The following is an 18,440-nucleotide window of genomic DNA, read 5'->3' on the forward strand; positions in this document are numbered from 1 at the left end:
ATTTTGATTATTCTCTATTCATTAATACATAAGTTTGTATTACACACATTAAAATTTCTATCTCCACGTCGCCGTTTTGTGTGCCATATTCTTAAAAATAGAACAAAGTAATAATAATTTATTGTTATTTGATAAACAGTTATTTCACGAAAAATTTTGCACATTATAGAAAATGCTTCAAAATGGTCGGTCAGAATACTTTTCTAAGTTTACATGTATTAAAAGACTAAAATATTTGTAAAAGAAAGTACGGCTTTAATTGTTAGCTTTTCTAAAAATTGCCTTTCATTAGAAATACAATTCTGTTTTGAATCTGAGTAAACCTATTATCAATGAAAATATACCGTTCATTAGCTAAAAACTCCAATCAAAGTTCTTTTACTTTCTAATCATGCCAATAATTACTAGTTGGTAATTTTTCCAGCTCTTCTAGTGATTTTTAAGAAGAACTTATTATCTCAAGCACGTGTTATTATGGGTTTTAAACTAAAACTGAATAAGTGTCTGACATTTTTGAGTTTTCACTAACTTGCTGATAGATAAAAGCTTGATAATGCCTTTACTTCGATATTGTCAGTAGATCTATAAAGCTAGTCGTTTTCCAATACATATGAGACTTATTTAATATTCATAAACAGTAAGCTGTGGAAGGGGTACTATACTGTTTACAGTATCACTACACCACAATTGTCTGACGCTCATAACCAATTTACTTTCAGTCTCTGAAGACAATAACTTAGTTATCGAAATGCGAGTCAGATAGTGTAATTGTGAGTGTTGGTGTAAACAGTGTGTTCAGTATAAATATCACCAATGGTTCCAGAAATTCCAAAGTATTATATGAAAGGTGCCATACTATAATAACGCCCTACAGACCGGTCTCAATGCAGTTATTTAAAAGTTTTGGATCAGGTTTGACCCACAAGCTAACGTCATAAAAGGCTGTGATTAATATGGTGCCAATATGTGTATAGATAAAGGTTAAGTTATATTGTTTGATATAACAAAAATGATTACTATTAAAATTTATTTATTTAAAATACTTTTGTGTATATACGTAAATTTTCGAATATATCAACTATTTTTTTAACACAACAAATTAATATTGCCTGTATCAGCTCCTAATAGAAGTAAACGATTAAGAGGCAAATAATCCATAGAAGTGAGAAGCCCCTTAAAAGAATCGCCTCTAAGTTTATTATTTGAGAAGGATGCATCACAAGTTATTGACGAGTGAACTCCTATACGGTTTCCTGTTGTTCCAGATATCAATTCATTATTGTGGATACTAAGACAATGGACAGGCTCTGTAGTCCCCCTAAAACAATAAATATATTCTAATTATTTGTGCTTCAACTGCTTAGGTACATTAGAATTTAACGTTGCATTATTATACTGTAAGTTATGTTGCCCCCCATGACTACTGGCTATTCGCTGATCTCAACAAAATGCTTGCCGGTGAGAAATTCAGCTCAAATGAAGAAGTAATTGTTGAAACTGAAGCCTATTTTAAGGCAAAAGACAAAGCCTTCTACAAGCACGTCATCAAGAAGTTAGAGAGAATGATTGTATTGCTCTTGAAGGATATTATATTGATTAATAAAATCGATTTTTGACAAAAAATGTTTTTTCTCAGTCAGTCACACGACTTATTGAGTGATGTGTTAGAAATAAAACATAAAAAAATGATCTTGAGAATAGTAGCTAGAAGTAGGCCACAAATGTGGATTTATATTTTACATTGATACAATATATCGAGAATACACAATCATGTCAAAACTTGCGTTATACAATGAAAAAGGTAGCAAACCTCATATGGAATTTTAGTTTCCCATCTGATGCATTCCACACACTAGTCGTTTGATCCAAACTACTTGAAACTAAACTGTCCTCATTGTGAACTTCCAGTTGTAATACTTCACTCTCGTGTGCTCGCCAATTCGCTATAATGAGGCCGGTTCTAGTATCTAAAATCGTGATAAAACCTGACGACTGCCCTGCTGCTACCCAATTGCCAGATGGTGCTATTGCTAAACAACGGATTAAACTTGAAAGATTGGGACTCATCTGCAAAAAGAGGTTTTGACTTAAAAATTATAACTTATAATAATTTAGCTAATTACAGTAAAGGAAATAAATTTATCACTGTATGTAAATTGAAATTTTATTGAATTAGTTCCAAACCTCAACTTTAATTTTCATTATAATGAGCAATTATCTTTACAGAAGAAAGTTTCCTAGGTATTATTTTTTGATATATTATTATGTACCCCTTATTAATTCAAGTTTCTGTGATTATTTATCGACTGCCTTTTGGCGGCGAGAATTAAATAAGACACTTGAAAATCTCTTAAGTTTCATATATAATTGATGATTCACAAAAACTATGACTAATTCTTGATAGAGTACATTTTTCCGAAAATCCTTGAAAGAAGTTTATAGTTGAATTATATTTTTTTAAATACGAGGGTTGCTCAAGTTTTTGAAAAAAGTGAAACGGTAACCAACCATTTCGAAACAAAGTATTTTATTGGTTTTTGGAAGTATTCACCCTAAGGTTTATACATTTTTGCATACTCTCAAACCAATCCTGGAAACATTTTTTTCGTAGTAAGGCCCTTTTTAAAATCATCCAACGTAAGCTTTCACGGGTGATTTCCATTTTTGCACAAACTTGCTTCTTTTAAATGTTCGAATTGCCACTGGCTTTGCAATAACAAACGTCAATGTTCACAAATAGAGTGGTGTCACAACTCATCAACATTACCTGTTGTTCAATTGTAGAAACGTAGAAGGCAACCCTCGTAATAAGGTTCTAAAGAAATTAGAAAATAAACAAATAACTAAATAATATACTTACTCTACTTACTTTCAATTCATATATGTAATTAAGAACTCTAGTATCTAGAACTTTAACAGTACCATCTGTGGTAGCTGCGAATACCAAGGTAGATGGTGCTGGCATACTTTTCAATGTATTGACAGGGGCAAATTTAGGAGATTCTAAATTACCCACATTTGCTCCCATGAAGGGATCCCAAATGTGAACTATACTATCACATGATGCGACTAACCTACCAAAAATAACATTAGGATAAATAAAACTGATATATCAAAACTATAAAACTTACCTCAAACTTTCTAGAAATGTTATTGACAAAATGGACTTTTTATGAGAACTATATGTCCACTGACACGTAGAAGTAGCAAAACCGTCTCCCTGGCTACGTAGAGACCAGAGTTTCACAGTTTTATCACGACTTCCTGACATAAAGCTGTTTTCATTGTCCAAAACATACAAACATTTTACACTTTGAGTGTGACCAACGAATGTTTGAAGTTTAATTTGCTTGAAATTCAATTGGACGTCTTTTTCTGATCGGCCTAAAATAATAGTATTTATCAGTCAGGGGTCTTCCAAGAGACCAATAATTATATATCAACAATAAAAAATTTTTTTCAATCGGATTGAACTGATGGAAGTTGGAAGTAGAAAATAAAAAATTATATTGCTTATGACATACATCCGGATAATTTTCATGAAATCTTGAAACTCCAGGCCTAGCAGTTTTTTAGAATAAACCTAAACGTTTTCTTTTATCGAAAGAACATCATCAAGGATGAAAATGTTGGTTTTGGGATTGTACGAGCATTTGTGAGGAATAAAAAATATTTGGCACTCTGAAAATCATTCCTTCACTATGTACCAATATCCAAATTAGAACATTGTCTAAAGTCAAGCAAGCGACATAATACGTGGATTAACTGCTGGCTACAAGCTATCTGTTGTCACGATATAATTTTTCATGAAATAATATTCTTTCCAAGGTAATCTTCTTAAACTTTAAATCTGAAAAAAACTACACTACTTGTTTGTGTGAAGAATTTCAAATAATCAGAAAAAGCCTGAATAATGTTAATACAACTTCTGATTGCAAAATTAAGGGAGCGATTGAAACTTTAAGAGAAAGTGATCACATGGTTTTCCAGTACCGAAATCCCGAACATTTTCCGAATATATTTTTTATTATACCTAGCTCAAACTGTTTCGTGAATAGGGTTTTTTTTGCACACATGGCATTTAAGTGGACTGAATTTTGCCCATAAAAGCATTTACCCTTTATAAGCTGAAAAAAATCTGACGAGCCTATTCCTAACGCTACAATTAGTCCCAAAATTGGGAACATATACATATAAGTTTAAATATAAAATCAATTATGATAGTTGCTGACTCAAGCATTAGTATTAATTTTTATTGGACTTACAATGATTTCAACTGAGGTTTTAACAGAAAACCATTCAATAATATGTTATAGTTGTAATATGTGATGATAAAGGTTTATTGGAGAGATTATAGGTGAAAAGAGGCGTTTCAATATAAAAAATTCGATTTTAGATAGGTTAGGTTTAAACCTCAATTTGTTGAATCATTTGAAACTATTTTTGCAGTTGACCATTTGGAAAAATGGCTAAGCGTTTAAAACTTAATGAATCTGTTCTCTTCAAAATCCAAAAGAAATTTAATATAATGCCGAATAATTAGGAAACAGAAGAACTGAATGTTTCAGTTACATTGTTATACATTTTTATCAGAGAAACAAAAATCTTCAAGAGATTTTGCTTTACTACATATACCAATAAAAGTGATTGATGTTTGCTGTTTTCTTGTATAATAAATTGTTATTTATTGTTTATATATTTATTTTCTTTGGTTTTCTAGTCCGGCAATAGCATGATTCATTGTTTTGTTGTATGTTACAAGTGCTGTGTTATTTGCATATTATGTTACATATAATTTCAACAGAATTGTAACAATAGTTGTAAAACAGAAGAAGTTGATAACATAGTCATTTCAGAAAGGTATAGAATAATAAAATTGGAAATTCCGTCCAGGTCGGCTCAATTTCGGTGTCGGTCATAGAAGTAGGTCTTGAAATAGTATTTTTTGTAATTTTCAAGTAATTGCGTAAGAGAATTACGAAAAATATGTTTTCTGGCCTGAAGTATCAATATCGAAATATTGTGAAGGGATTACTTAGGTAATAGATTATACAGTTACGATTTGCGTTAACAACGTTTAACCTTCTATTAGTGCCTCTGCCTAATTTCAACCCTATTTCAGATTCGACTTTCCTTTTTACGAGTATCCTACCGGCACGCCTTTGGCACACTATTTTCAATGTTTGTGAATGGATAACAATATGCTACACCCATATATTGACCCCAACCCGGGTGGTACTACCTGCACTTGATAAAAAGAAAGAATTTTACAATGAAATCAATGCCAAACTATGAAAGTGGCTTGAATATTCGTTGGGTCACTCTGTGGTCCCTTTGCATACCTAATGAGGTTTTATTACTCTATACCTTTCTGAAATAAACTATAGTAATCCCTGTGAGAGTTCTTGTTCTGGTGGTCCATTACTTTTACTCTTAATTTTCTGTTGATTAGTACTTTTTATCATATATGTACCAAATACCTTAGGCAGACAAACATATGGAATTTAAACACAGTCAAGAGCTTTATTGGTGGTAAGGAATACTACAGTAGTAGTTTTGTATTATTATTGATTGTAATTCTACTTTTCTGAAACTCAGGATTGAGTTCTTTAGTGATATAAATAAAAATTATTACTATTATTAAATCTAAATAGCAAACCTATTTCATACTCCCAATATGCTAACCAATTTCCTCGTAGATGTCTACTTGAATTTTCGATTCTATTACTAACCAAGCTTAATAAATCCATATTAATGCTATCTACATTTTCAGATTGAATATCGATCCTATTCCCAACAAGGGCTGGAAAATACAACAATTTTCAGTTAATATCTCTTGTATAACAATATTATATATTATTATCGAAATGTAGATGTAAAGATTAAAAAGTAAAAAGCTTTAATAAATAGGAACATTGTCAACATAGAAAAATCATAATCGTCATTGACAAAAAAAATATCAAGAGAAAATTAGTAGAGAAAACATTTCAAAAACAATCAATGATCAATGTGTTTTATATAATTATAATTAATATTACAATCCTTAGAGATGGCTGGGACATTCGTCTACTAAATTAGAACTAGATTTCATAAGAAATATTTTTGATTGCCCTCTTAAAGTAATGTTACAATTCAAGGAAAATCAGGGAAGAATAAAAAATATAAAACAAAATTAATAACAACTCAATAAAGTCCTCTTCTCAAAAACAATTAGAAGAAATTAGCTGACGTGCTCGTTGGAGATGAGCTATTGGAAAAAATGATTATTCTCACATTTTTCCAAATGTTTCTATTTTGCTTTTCTCAGGACTGCTTATTCGATTGTTTATAATTCTCTCCATGTGGCCATCTTGTATGTAAAATTTTATGAAATTTAATTTATTTAAAATAAAAAAAAAACAAAAGTGCGAACTTACTTACCTATGTTACTGCCAATACTTGAAGAAGTGACTAAAGGGGTAAATACATTAAAATCTGACAGTTTAAGAGTTGAAACTGTTTTAACATTAGAATTTTTAATTTCATCCTCATATTCCTGACAAAGTTTACAAATCTTATCATAATTATTTAAGGCAGTTTCTAAGCAGTTCAAACCCAAAAGTTTGACGAAAGGTAGATAGGCCGTATGTGCTAGTTCCTTAGTAAATACGTCGATAATCTCTAATAATGCCCTTTTTTCTACAGTTTCTTCGGACGCTTGAGGGGTTTCGGTTAATTGAGATGCCCTTCTTTGCAATATATTACTTGTTTCTTCTTCTGTGTTTGACTGTCCTATTGATTCTAAATGACAAGCCTAAAAGGTATTTATTTAATTAATTTGTATAGCATGTTTATGTAATCAGTTTCAAAATACAGTATCGATTATCCGGGATTATCCGGAGTAATTGATGCATGTCAGTGTCCGGATAACTGATTTGGACTCGATTTTAGTCTTATTCGCACTGTAATATGAATAATACACTATTATTCAACCTTTTATCAATATATACACCATAAACGAATTATTTTTTAACAAAAAACAGAACAACTCTAATTTTGCAAATTACAATACAGTATGTTTAAGGGTGCTGACAAAAGAAATCAGATATTTTTTTTGCTTAAGACTACTACAAACACGTTTTTCTCAGCTAAATAACTCTAGGTAGACACCTTATCGTGGGTTGGAAAATCTTTTTCTACTTCAGTGTCTTCTCCATCCTCATATTCCTCTCCTACTTCTTGATTATCGTTCTTTATTTGATGCACAATTTCTTCGTAAAAAAGAATCTGTTCATCGAAGTCGCAATTTAACCAATCGTTTATATTGGCATTGTCACACTCCTCAAAACCTGGTGCTTCATTGATGATTTCTATTAATTCATCCGGATCATAACTTTCTTGTGGTTCTTGAATGTCATCTGGATCAGTATTATTATTACGGAGGTCCAAGCATCCGCCGCCAGTGTCTTTTAAATTCAACTGCTTAGCACAGATTCTCCATCATTCTCCATAACTACAAGCAACATTTGAAGCGATTGCTTTCTGTAGAAACATTCAAATGCCTAGACTTAAAGAGTTTCGAATTCGAATAATTGATGCTCTACTATAATATATAAATATGTTTACTAACCTTTTCGCTTTCATCAGAATTAGTATAAACCTTATCAAAAATCAAAAAGAATCTCTGTAACGCTGGTACTAATAAATATTTCTTAGTCATATCAACCCCTATCCTTATTGAGAGAATATAAATAACATCTAAGTACTTTCTAGCCAAAGTATTTCGCGCTGTACTACCGCTAGGAAATACATGATTTGTTGAATTTAGCAATCTTATGATGGGGTGGAGTATACATGTTAATATCACATCCTAAAAATACCAGATATTAGTTGGTATAGTTTAATCATTTCTCTTTTCAGCATAGTTTTTGCTGGTCTGGAAAATGCGTCATATTTTCAGCTATGTTTAAACTGTATGAATATAAACAAAATAAACTTAAAAATTAAATATCTGAACTAAGCTATTAAGTGGCTACCATAAAAAAACGGCAAAATACCTGCAATTGATTCATCAGCGTACCATCTGTTAGATAAGGAATTATACTTTTCAAAAGGGTCAAACATGATATTAACCCTCCTTCCAAATTAGGCGTTATTCGTTTTTTGCTAAGAGTTATTAATTCAGTCATGTATGGAATGTATTGAAATATTATTATTTGTTCTCCGTAAAGAGCTGAAATATAATGATAATTATTGAATTTATAAAATTGTGATTTTAACATATCTAGTATAAATGTTGTAGTGAGTACTTATAAAAATACTTAAATACGCTAATTCAGTTTTTATTTGTGCATTTTATCGCTTTAGTTTTATATTGAAATTCCATTTTTGGAATTGGAAAAAATTTCATTTTTGTTTCCATCAATTGGATACTTGTTGACAGAAATATTTCAATTTCAAAAATGATTTTATTTCCCAAACATAATTCAATTATCTTTTCAACTTTTCTATGACTTTCAAATAGTGTGAATATTTATGATGCGCCTCTGCTTTAGAAATTTTTGTACCACTATTTAAAAAAAAAAAAACTTTGCAAAATTACACAAATACAAGATACAAAGGAAATTAAATATGATTCTGAATGAAAGTAAGTTTCATTGGAGATTGGAGAGACTATCAACAAAAATAAATTATAAATCTAGCACTAGTCTTCACAATTGCTAAATTATAAGCTGATTTTGTTAATTACACTGCTCTACAAATAATAAAAGTTAAAATTTATCATGACATTAATCCCATCACACTTTCGCATTTAAATTTGGTACATACTGAATTAATTGTTCTACAAAAACTTGAAGTAATTTTATTTTTAGAAGTTAAGGAGTATTTGTATTTACGTATTAATCTTTTAAAACTTTAATGTGTATTATTTCCAGTATTAGTTCCAATCCTTCCACTTCCAAGTCAACATTCAATGGTTCGAAGCCTGCTATGAACAAGCTGAAAACATAAGTTCTACAAAACACATTACAAAGAAATTAATAGTTACAGAAAATTCCATACAAAACTACACTGAATACATTTTCCTTAGAATCTAATTTAACAGAAAAAAATCGCAAGCAGTTGTCTTACATAAAATAATTTTGTGTAAAAAGTTTGTATCTTGTATTTCTTAAAGTAGAATACTAATTATTATAATAACTTACCTGAAATGTTTGTTAAGCATTCAAGGATCTTAATAGTAGCTTGATCACCTTTTATGAAATGCGAAGTTATTGAAATATCCTTAAAATTACACAAACCATCAGGTACATAAGAGGATATGTTTTCTTTACCAATATAACAAAGAGTAAGCATTTTTAACAAATTTCTAGATAAATATTTCGCTGACAATAATGGCCCTAATCGATGTGATAACCATACCAAACTGTCGGCGCTCATTTCAGATATTTTTGTACTAGATTTTGATCTTTGAAATTCAGTTTTTGGAAAATTCGGAGTCACTGATTGTTCACTGAATTCGGTTTCACTCTTTTTGCTACCAACTTCACAGGTTATATTTGTCACATTACTGTACAGAGTTTGAGGAATAGGAATCGTAGGAGATTTCATGGCTGAAATAATAAAAAGTTCATTTATTATATGGGCATACTATTTCTTAATAAAATTGAAGTTGAGTACAAATAAAAAATTATAGGATAAATGATAGTAGACTTACTATCTGAAGAATCACTAATTTCATCTTCTGAATGTAAGACTAGTTCAGCGTTAGTATGAATTGACGTTTCCATTGCTTCTTCTGCAGTTGAATGATTAAATGGTAATTCAGATGAGACATTCAATTGAAGATGTTCTAATAAAAATTTCATTTGATCCTCATTATTCTTTTCTTCTTCTATTTCAAACACCTCCTCCCTAACAATGTAATCTTTTCCTTGTAAATTTTTACTACTTTGTTGATTAGTGGGGTCACCATTATCACTTTTATTAACGTCCATTTGGTCGGACTCTATTATCTTCAGGTGAGAATTTCTTTTTGCAATTTTCTCTGAATGATTGTGTAAGACAAAATCAACTAAATCGTAATCCTTATATCCACCAACCGCTTCGACAAGAGGTACTACAAAATTTTCTAAAAACTTTTTTAAACCTAGCCTCACCATTAAACATAGGAGAAAACTGTGGTGGTATAATTTGGCAATTTTTTTAATATAAGGTAAATGAGTATCGCCACATTCATTTTCATAAAGTTTTAAAATAGGATCTAATAAATACTTTGCTGTTTTCTGAGGGCCTAGTACTCTTGAAATGGGTTCAAAGAGGTACCATGCTGCCAACACTGAAGTAGGAGGGTCTTCAATAAGTTCTTTAATATGTGGCAAAATTATGTACACTATTTCATTGTCAGTATAATTGATATCATCCAGAAGAATATCTAATTGCTTGGCACACATCTTTACTTTACATTCCGCTATATTTTGAGCAAATAATATTTTTGTTTTCTCCAAGTTTTCATACTCAGAACACATTTGACCGTCACAATCAAAATGATACAATATACTTAATTCAACAGATACATTTTTAAATTCTTTGAGATTCTGTAAGAGTTCATAAAGATATGGAAAATGTTTGGAAAATGGAATGGTCATATGCATGAGCGGTTCTAATAGTAAATAAGCGCTGGGTGGTGGTAATCCCATGTCAGTCACACCCGTATATTCTTCTTTCTCTGGTTGTAATAATAAATTGACAATATACGAAATGCATGGAGGTATATCACAACTGTTCAAAATGGATAAACAGCATTTTAAGCGATTCTCTAATGTTGTACTGGAGTTTATAGAGCCTACTGGACGCAATTGCTTAGCCATAAATATTTCTAATATAAGACACCCTAATACTTTTAATTCATTAATACGTCTAGAAGTAATTATATCTACATAATTGCATGTTACAATAAAATCATTTTGGTTAATTATTTGGTTTGATTGACGACATTTCAACTTTTGTCTATATATTTCATCATCGGTTAGTAGAGAATAATGCCTATCAGTTTTAATATCCTGAATGTTTCCATTGTAGTTTTGGTAAAACGTCTTCGAGAGAAAATTATGTTTTTTTTCAAAAGCTTCTAATAGAAATTCAGGTTTATAATCCTTTGGCAAATTAATCGTTTCAGATAATACCAAGGTATTAATAGGTGTTTCAACAGGTCTATTAATAATGCTCAATAATTCACTTCGTTGTGTACTTGAACTTCGAATTGCTTTATTTGTAACATCTTCATACAAAGAAGATGGACCACAAAAAAGCATGTTATTTGAATTTTCATTTGTTAATCTTTCATCATCACTGGTGTTTGATTCATGAGTACTTATTGCGGAATTGCTGCGAACTCTAGATCCTACAACAAGAAAAAAAATTTATATTTCTTTGCCAGCTATATTATGAGTAGTTTTTTATTGGAAACGTGGCAAGGAAACACCAAAGTGGACTAACTTCAATATATTTTCCGAGCTTTCGAATACTTATGTATTCATCGTCTAGTCTGAAATTATGGTCAAATACAATATAAGAAATATGTATAAATGTATAACAATAATAAAATTTTACTTACAATAATTAATTAACACTTCCGGTGATTTTGATATTATTAAAGCTTATATATATATATATATATATATATATATATATATATATATATATATTGTTATGGTATGTTAATGTGTAATGTTTATTTTTATAATTTTTTTTTTAAATAAAATCAGATGTTAATTTGGGCGCCATTAATAATTATTTGAATTTCTTTATTTTATTATGTTATTATTATTTTTTTTATTCTCAGGGTATTATATTGTGAGGTCAATTTAAAAAATTTTATTGCGATAAATTGTTATGGTTATAAGGTCAGATTATAATAGTTTTAAGACCGGGTCTGTTCTTTATAATGAATAAAATATTCAAAATATACAATTTCATAACTAGCTATTACAATTATTTTATTTTACAAACATTCATTCATTCATTCATACTCGTAATTACACTCATCAAACTAAATTATATGGAAATGTGAACTCAAATATTATATACTAAAAGAAATACTTAAACTTAATAAAACAGTACCTTAAGTGTTTGTTATGTTGTATTTTTAATTTTTTTTTAAATTGGAAATTGTTACGACCTTGCAGAATAAACAGATACTCCGCTGTAGTTCCATTCCTGTTCTTTTCCTTTTCACAACTTCTTTATCTTGGAAATTGTCCCTTTGTGAGTATTCTCACTTATTTCACTTTATGTAATTGTTTTCACTAATTTCTTATTACTACACTTATACAATTATTAATTATCAATCCTTTAATATTTTATGCCTTTTTTATCAAGATTTTAATTTTTTAAATTTCAATTAAAATTATTTTACTCTTTTCTTTCTTGCCAAAAAAAAATTTCTCCCGTTGTTGATTCTCTTCTTCATTGTTTTTTTTTTAACCAATGATATTTATTTTAAAAGTTAGTTACTAAATTGTCATTTCTAAATTTTTAAATTATTGTGACTTTATTCAAATAATATTATTCTATAATTTCTTTGTTGTATTTATTTCATTCCTATGTTATTAATTTTATCATTGCAGTTGTCAAAATTTTTATATTTTATCATTTATAACCTTAAAATTTATGTTGGTATGTCACACAAATTTTTGAAGTTGGTGCTCCTGTTTTTATCTGTCAATTTATGGATTAAATTCTTTGAATATACAGGATTTGTCAAAATTAAATAATAATTTAGAATACAGTGTTGGCCAAAACTTAATATAAAGAATGTTATTTATTTTATTGTGATAAACTGCTCTAAGTAACCGAATAACAGAACTAAACTTATTGCTTTATTTATATCTTATTATTATTTAATAATTTATTTTGGGTATATTCATACCATAACATACCAACCATATATATATATATATATATATATATATATATATATATATATATATATATATATATATATATATATATATATATATATATATATCTTTAAACAGCACAATATTAAAATAGCCTACAGTCAAACACTTAATATTCAATCTATTCTTACTAAAGTAAAAGATAAAACACCAATCAATAAATTGCCTAACATAGTATATGAAATACCTTGTTTAAATTGTGACAAAAAGTACATTGGTCAGTGGAAAAGGTCACTGATCAGTCGAATAACTTCTCACAAGAGTGATAGCAGATTATATCCTGATAGATGTTCATTAGCGACTCATGTCTATCGCGAAGTACACAATATGGATTATGAATACCAGAATATGATATTGACACTGACAATTTGCTTTGATCTATAGATCACCTTCATCATGAATATCAAAATAAGAATAAAATCAACTTAGAACAAATCAATATAAACATTTAGATATATATAGAAATTATTCCCAAAAAATTTCCCAATATTTGAATTAAATTAAAAAGACTAAAAACAAGTTGAATAAGATACAGTTTAAAAAAACTGCTTGAAAAGTAACATTTCTTTATATCTTGATTATTCCATAAGTTTAGGAAGCAAAATATATAAAATTACTTACTATGTCTACAATATTGATTCACAAGTACTCTTGGAGGAATTTTGGCAAAATACTGAGAATCAGTGGCTCTGGGTGGATGGGGATGAGAAAATAATTGAACTAATCCGGATTTTGTTAAATTCTCGTGTTCATCAGCTAAATTTAGGCATACATTACGGGATCTTATTGCTGGATTACCACTCAATCTAAAAAAATCATATTATTAGACATAAATATAAATTAACTATTAGATCAGAGTATTGCACGTATTTTCAAGGGATATACATACAAAACATCTCAGAAATTACTGTTACATACCGGGGACATTGTTATTATATTTCTCACAAAAAAGTGAATAATGCTTTCAGCCATTACATATATTGTAATATTTGATTAGATTGATTGTACAGGGAAATATATTACTGAAGTCATTTTTAACTAAGTAGAGCATTGATTCCTAACATGTTGTGAAATAAGTAACTGTAAAACTTTAGCAGGTACCAAACGTTATTCTGTAACATGTGTCATATTGAAAAAGACTAGTTATTAAAATGTGGAGTTTTTATGATCCAAAACCTTTTGGTGACTTTGGCTTAATAACTTCAAGATGTTACCAAGATAATGAGAAAACACAACTAAATGAAATAACTTTCTCAGGCTTTTCATTCCATTATATACCTATGTGGTTGTGATTGTTTGTAAATATGAAAGAAAGAGAAAATATTTGTTTTAAATTTCATAGGCTTTTACTAATGTTATATACATATATATACATTTTACAAAATGCAACACTTACTTATAGCCAAAAGTAAGATCAATCCAATAATGTAGTTTCTCTGATACATTTGGACTTTCCAAAGCCTTCCTATGATTCTCTATAAATTCTTCTGGATCTGATGCCCAGGCAGGAACAGATAAGTCATCTAAATCTTCGTGTATACTTCTAAAAACAGTTGGATCTGTATAAAATTCTGGAATACATTCATCCGGAGTCCACTCTTGTATCCTTTGGATAGAGCTGGGATATTCAGCAGGCACCCATATTGTTCTAACATTTTTACAGAGTACTGATTTCAGGGTTTTCCTAGCCATATATACATAGTACGTAATAGGTGATAATACATCAGAAACGTGATGAGGAACCTGAGATTGGCTGGTATCAAATGTGAGATCAAGTTGGTGGTCTCCTTTATTTAACCTGAATTTAGATTTTTTCAAGTCTCTCCAATTTCTTCCACACGCCGATGTAAAATCGGTAACCCATGGAAAAACATAATGGCAGTTGGGATCTCCTAATACTCTACCTAAAAATTAGACATTATAAGTAATATACTAATAGAGGAACACTCATATTGTGGAGTGAATTTAATTAATAACAAAATCTAATTTTTTCTTTATGTACAATTATACTTAAAAAAAAATCACTTGCTAGTTTTTGTTTAATCTTCAATGAATAAACAAATGCATATTTATACTCTGGGTAAGATAAAATAGATGAAATAAAAAACTGGTATCACATTACCAAGTAATGAAATAAAATAAATTTTGCAAATGTGTAGTTAACATAAAATAAAGAGGAATTAACTCAGTCTAATCAAACTTTCTTTGAACTTAAAAAATATCTATACTCACCAGATAATTTATTCAATGCTGATATGTAGGTAAAATTTGAAATTAATCCGTTTATCCATAACTGGCACAATTCATTTAAACTTTCATCTTTAACTTGTACAACATCATACATATGAGAGCTGTAAAAACTATAGTTCTTGTTGCCATTAATGTTCCTGATACTCTTCAATTTATTTGGAGTATTTGTTTCACTAGCTTTATATAAATTTTCATCACAATGTAAGTTTGAGGTTATTTGAGGAAAAATATATATCCACATATCTTCACTTACAAACATATCATTTAACGTTATATCTCCAAGAGTTAGGCTTCTTTCATGTAAAGTTTTCAATACATTAAGTAACTGATAAACAATAAACAGAGACTTAGTATGACTTTTATCCAGTATTGCAGGGGAAAATGTTACACAATCATTAATATTGTGTTCTATATAAGGTAAATGGAATATAAACATTGCTTTTGGAGTTTCCACAGCACAAAGTGCAGGAAAAATATTGAGATGTGCATGAAATTGAGCAGACTGGCTTACATTTAGACTCTCATCATAAGTATTAATTATAGGACACCCATATATTCTTGTTACTATTTCTCTTAAAACAATGTTATATTCAGTTAATACAATTTTGGTTTCACGATTGGAGTTTTTAGAAACATATTTTTTATATGCTTTTTTCCACAAGTTGATAAAATTAGTTTGACTGACATATTCCATCAGTAAAGAAAACAATAAGGGATTTTCATCTTGTGATGAACGAATCTTTGGGAGAGGAAATATTTTGCAATCTTTTTTTAGAACATAAGAGATCAATACTTTTACCCAAGATGGACCAAGTTCTTCTTCTGCTGTAGGCCATGCTTGAAAATTTGGTTTTTCGATAAACTCAGTTAACTTTAAATGCTTTATTAAATTCCTGTAATAGAGAATAAAATTTAATTATATTATATAAGAAGGTGAAAATAAATAGAAAACAAATGTTTTTATAGATTGTTGAAAGACACATTGAAATAACACAATTCAATTGTATTTATAGATAAGAATAACTCATTTAAAAAAATTTAAAATAAAGAAGAGACATTTTTAGTGAAAATGTCCAAAAAGGTTTTTTTATCCTACAAACTGATGAAGTTTTGTCCAACTGACCAATCTCATTTAATAGCCAATTTTAATTATCTTCCTGCTCTGAACTGAAACATGGATAGAGTATGAGCATTGATTGTTCCGTTTATTTAACTGATTAGATATGGCAACAAAACATGTTTGGCTAATCATGTTTTTAAAAAGGAAATTAGTGCATAATACAGAAAAAAGAACAAATATTTCACATAAGATTACAAAAAAACAACCAAAGAGAATACATCTAAAACATCAGGGATCACATAACCGTTGGTTGAATTTCCAGAAGAAACTCACATTCAAGCTACTCTTATGATTTATCAGTGTGTTCAAATAAATTGAAATAATTTCAAACAGCACATCATAGTAAACACATATCACCAGTTGGTACTCCACTTTGACAAAATAAAATAACTCTTGACTGGAAAAATTGTCAAAAGGTAATCTTGAGAAACAGGTAAATAATTTAATATAATATAGAGGTTATTTATGGTGAATTATATTTGTGTGTTCTCTACATAGCAAATACAATCATTGTGGTAGCAACAAGAACACTCATCACATCATAACTAAGGCTCACAACCACCCATGTGAAGGTGTGGTACAAAGTAAGCACTGAAAGAATTAGCGTAATTTTCAAAACTCAAAAGCAACAAAGATTGTAACCATAAGAATCTATCTTATTATTTGACATGGTGTGGGATATTATAAGTACATTTGCATTTTTGTGACACATCAACAAATATCTTACTATCGCCACAGAAGACTTACAAATTGCAACATAACTTCTTAGAGCTTTTATTTTATTTTGTCTGTTTCTCCATTTGTTTTTATTTACTTCCAACTGGGTCAATTATTATAACGCTCTGGATTACGTGGAATGGGAAAGACTAGTCGTGAGTGCTTAGTGGAATGCATCATAAGAGTATAAATCATAATTCTGTAGTTTGATTCTCATGATTGATATAACCATAGTACAGTATAAAATATACTCACTTAAGCCATAATTTATTCACAAAAGCAATAAATCTATCTTCTTTATTAGTTTTCTTTATATATTTTTTGGGTATTCCAATTTCCTCAAAAGCATCAAACATTTCAAATCATTTTTAAAAATATTTCAGTTATAATTTTTAAATGTAAATATTAATCTCTATTGAACTATTTGTAAATTTGTTTATATCTTATAAAATAATAAATTACATTTTTTTTGTTTTTGTTTTTAATTACTCACTTTAACGTCAACCATCAATTGACAGATTTTGACAATGCATAAAGGTAAATAAGCGACATTTTATGCTTTGTCTAATCGATTCCACGTGTAAATCGAATCATAATTGACAATGGAATTATTAAATCTTATTCATATTACTGGTTCCGAATTTCAATTTAGAATTATTGTGGATATATAGATATCGTAAATTTTCATATCTTCCGAAATTCGTAAATACAATTAGAGTTGAGCTCTTAAGTGGAAATCACCAAAATACGTTTAGTTCTGTGGTTTACACTCAAAAAAAGGTATTTTGTGCTTTTGATAGTTTGAAAGAAGTAATCAAAAAGTTCTTTACTAACGTCGTAAGAAACACTAGCAGTTAATCCACGGTAAGTTCTTAAAAAAAGATATGGCTTTATGTAGTCGCTCAATAGAGACGTTTTTATTTTTTTGCCATTTGAAAAACTAGTATAACAGAATAATCACAGCAGCACACAGTATCACTATATAAAATTCAATACATTAATTCATAATTTTTTAATTGGAAGAATACATCGACAATCATTTACTTTGAGTGATAATTTCAAAATTTCCAACTTTGTTTCAACAATTTTTTAATTGGCTGAAAATTTGAATTAATGAAACCGCGACGGAACCTAAACCAAAAGAGTTTTGTTAGAGATACTAACCAAAGTGTATATAGAGCTATTAACTCTATGCCTAAGTGTGGTTTTCTTGGATTTTTCATTTAAAACGACAATACTTAGTCATCTGTCATTGTCAGTAATTTGTCAATATTCCTGTTTCTGAAGAGAGAAAAGGTGGGTTAGTATTTTAATTTTGTTTTATTTTTTAAGCTTTTTGGAAACTGGTAGTTGTTTTTATTGTAGTTATGTAAAGTATAAGGATGTCTTTCGAAGAAACCAGTTTGCTTGTA

General features: G+C 29.2%; 1 protein-coding gene across 3 annotated transcripts; it reads right to left on the reverse strand.

Moving 5' to 3' along the window:
* Nucleotides 1–196: 196 nt before the first annotated feature.
* LOC130446534 (WD repeat-containing protein 81) lies at nt 197–17,541 on the reverse strand. 3 transcript variants are annotated; one of them, XM_056782870.1, is made up of 15 exons: nt 17,284–17,541; nt 15,174–16,084; nt 14,338–14,845; nt 13,563–13,747; nt 9,698–11,383; nt 9,403–9,593; nt 9,186–9,264; nt 8,037–8,212; nt 7,610–7,849; nt 6,421–6,793; nt 5,660–5,803; nt 3,132–3,384; nt 2,861–3,074; nt 1,811–2,067; nt 197–1,318 (listed from the first exon to the last, which is right to left on the reverse strand). In XM_056782870.1, the coding sequence occupies exons 1-15, from the start codon at nt 17,382–17,384 to the stop codon at nt 1,087–1,089; spliced, it is 5,550 nt and encodes a 1,849-aa protein (XP_056638848.1). In that variant the 5' UTR covers nt 17,385–17,541; the 3' UTR covers nt 197–1,086. The 3 variants fall into 3 exon arrangements, with proteins under 3 accessions (XP_056638848.1, XP_056638839.1, XP_056638829.1); XM_056782861.1 differs by having other exon boundaries at nt 2,870–3,074; nt 9,186–9,593; XM_056782851.1 differs by having other exon boundaries at nt 9,186–9,593.
* Between the last annotated feature and the right edge of the window lie 899 nt (nt 17,542–18,440).

The sequence above is a fragment of the Diorhabda sublineata genome, chromosome 1 (genome assembly GCF_026230105.1).
Source record: "Diorhabda sublineata isolate icDioSubl1.1 chromosome 1, icDioSubl1.1, whole genome shotgun sequence".
NCBI classification, from domain to species: domain Eukaryota; kingdom Metazoa; phylum Arthropoda; class Insecta; order Coleoptera; family Chrysomelidae; genus Diorhabda; species Diorhabda sublineata.

Excerpts from the sequence above, each read along its gene's own strand:
- LOC130446534 (XM_056782851.1), bottom strand. The coding sequence starts at position 17,384 with ATGTTTGATGCTTTTGAGGAAATTGGAATACCCAAAAAATATATAAAG. Across the intron at positions 8,213-9,185 it reads ATGCTTAACAAACATTTCAG|CTCTTTACGGAGAACAAATA; the intron begins GTAAGTTATTAT and ends ATTATATTTCAG. Across the intron at positions 3,075-3,131 it reads ACATTTCTAGAAAGTTTGAG|GTTAGTCGCATCATGTGATA; the intron begins GTAAGTTTTATA and ends TATTTTTGGTAG.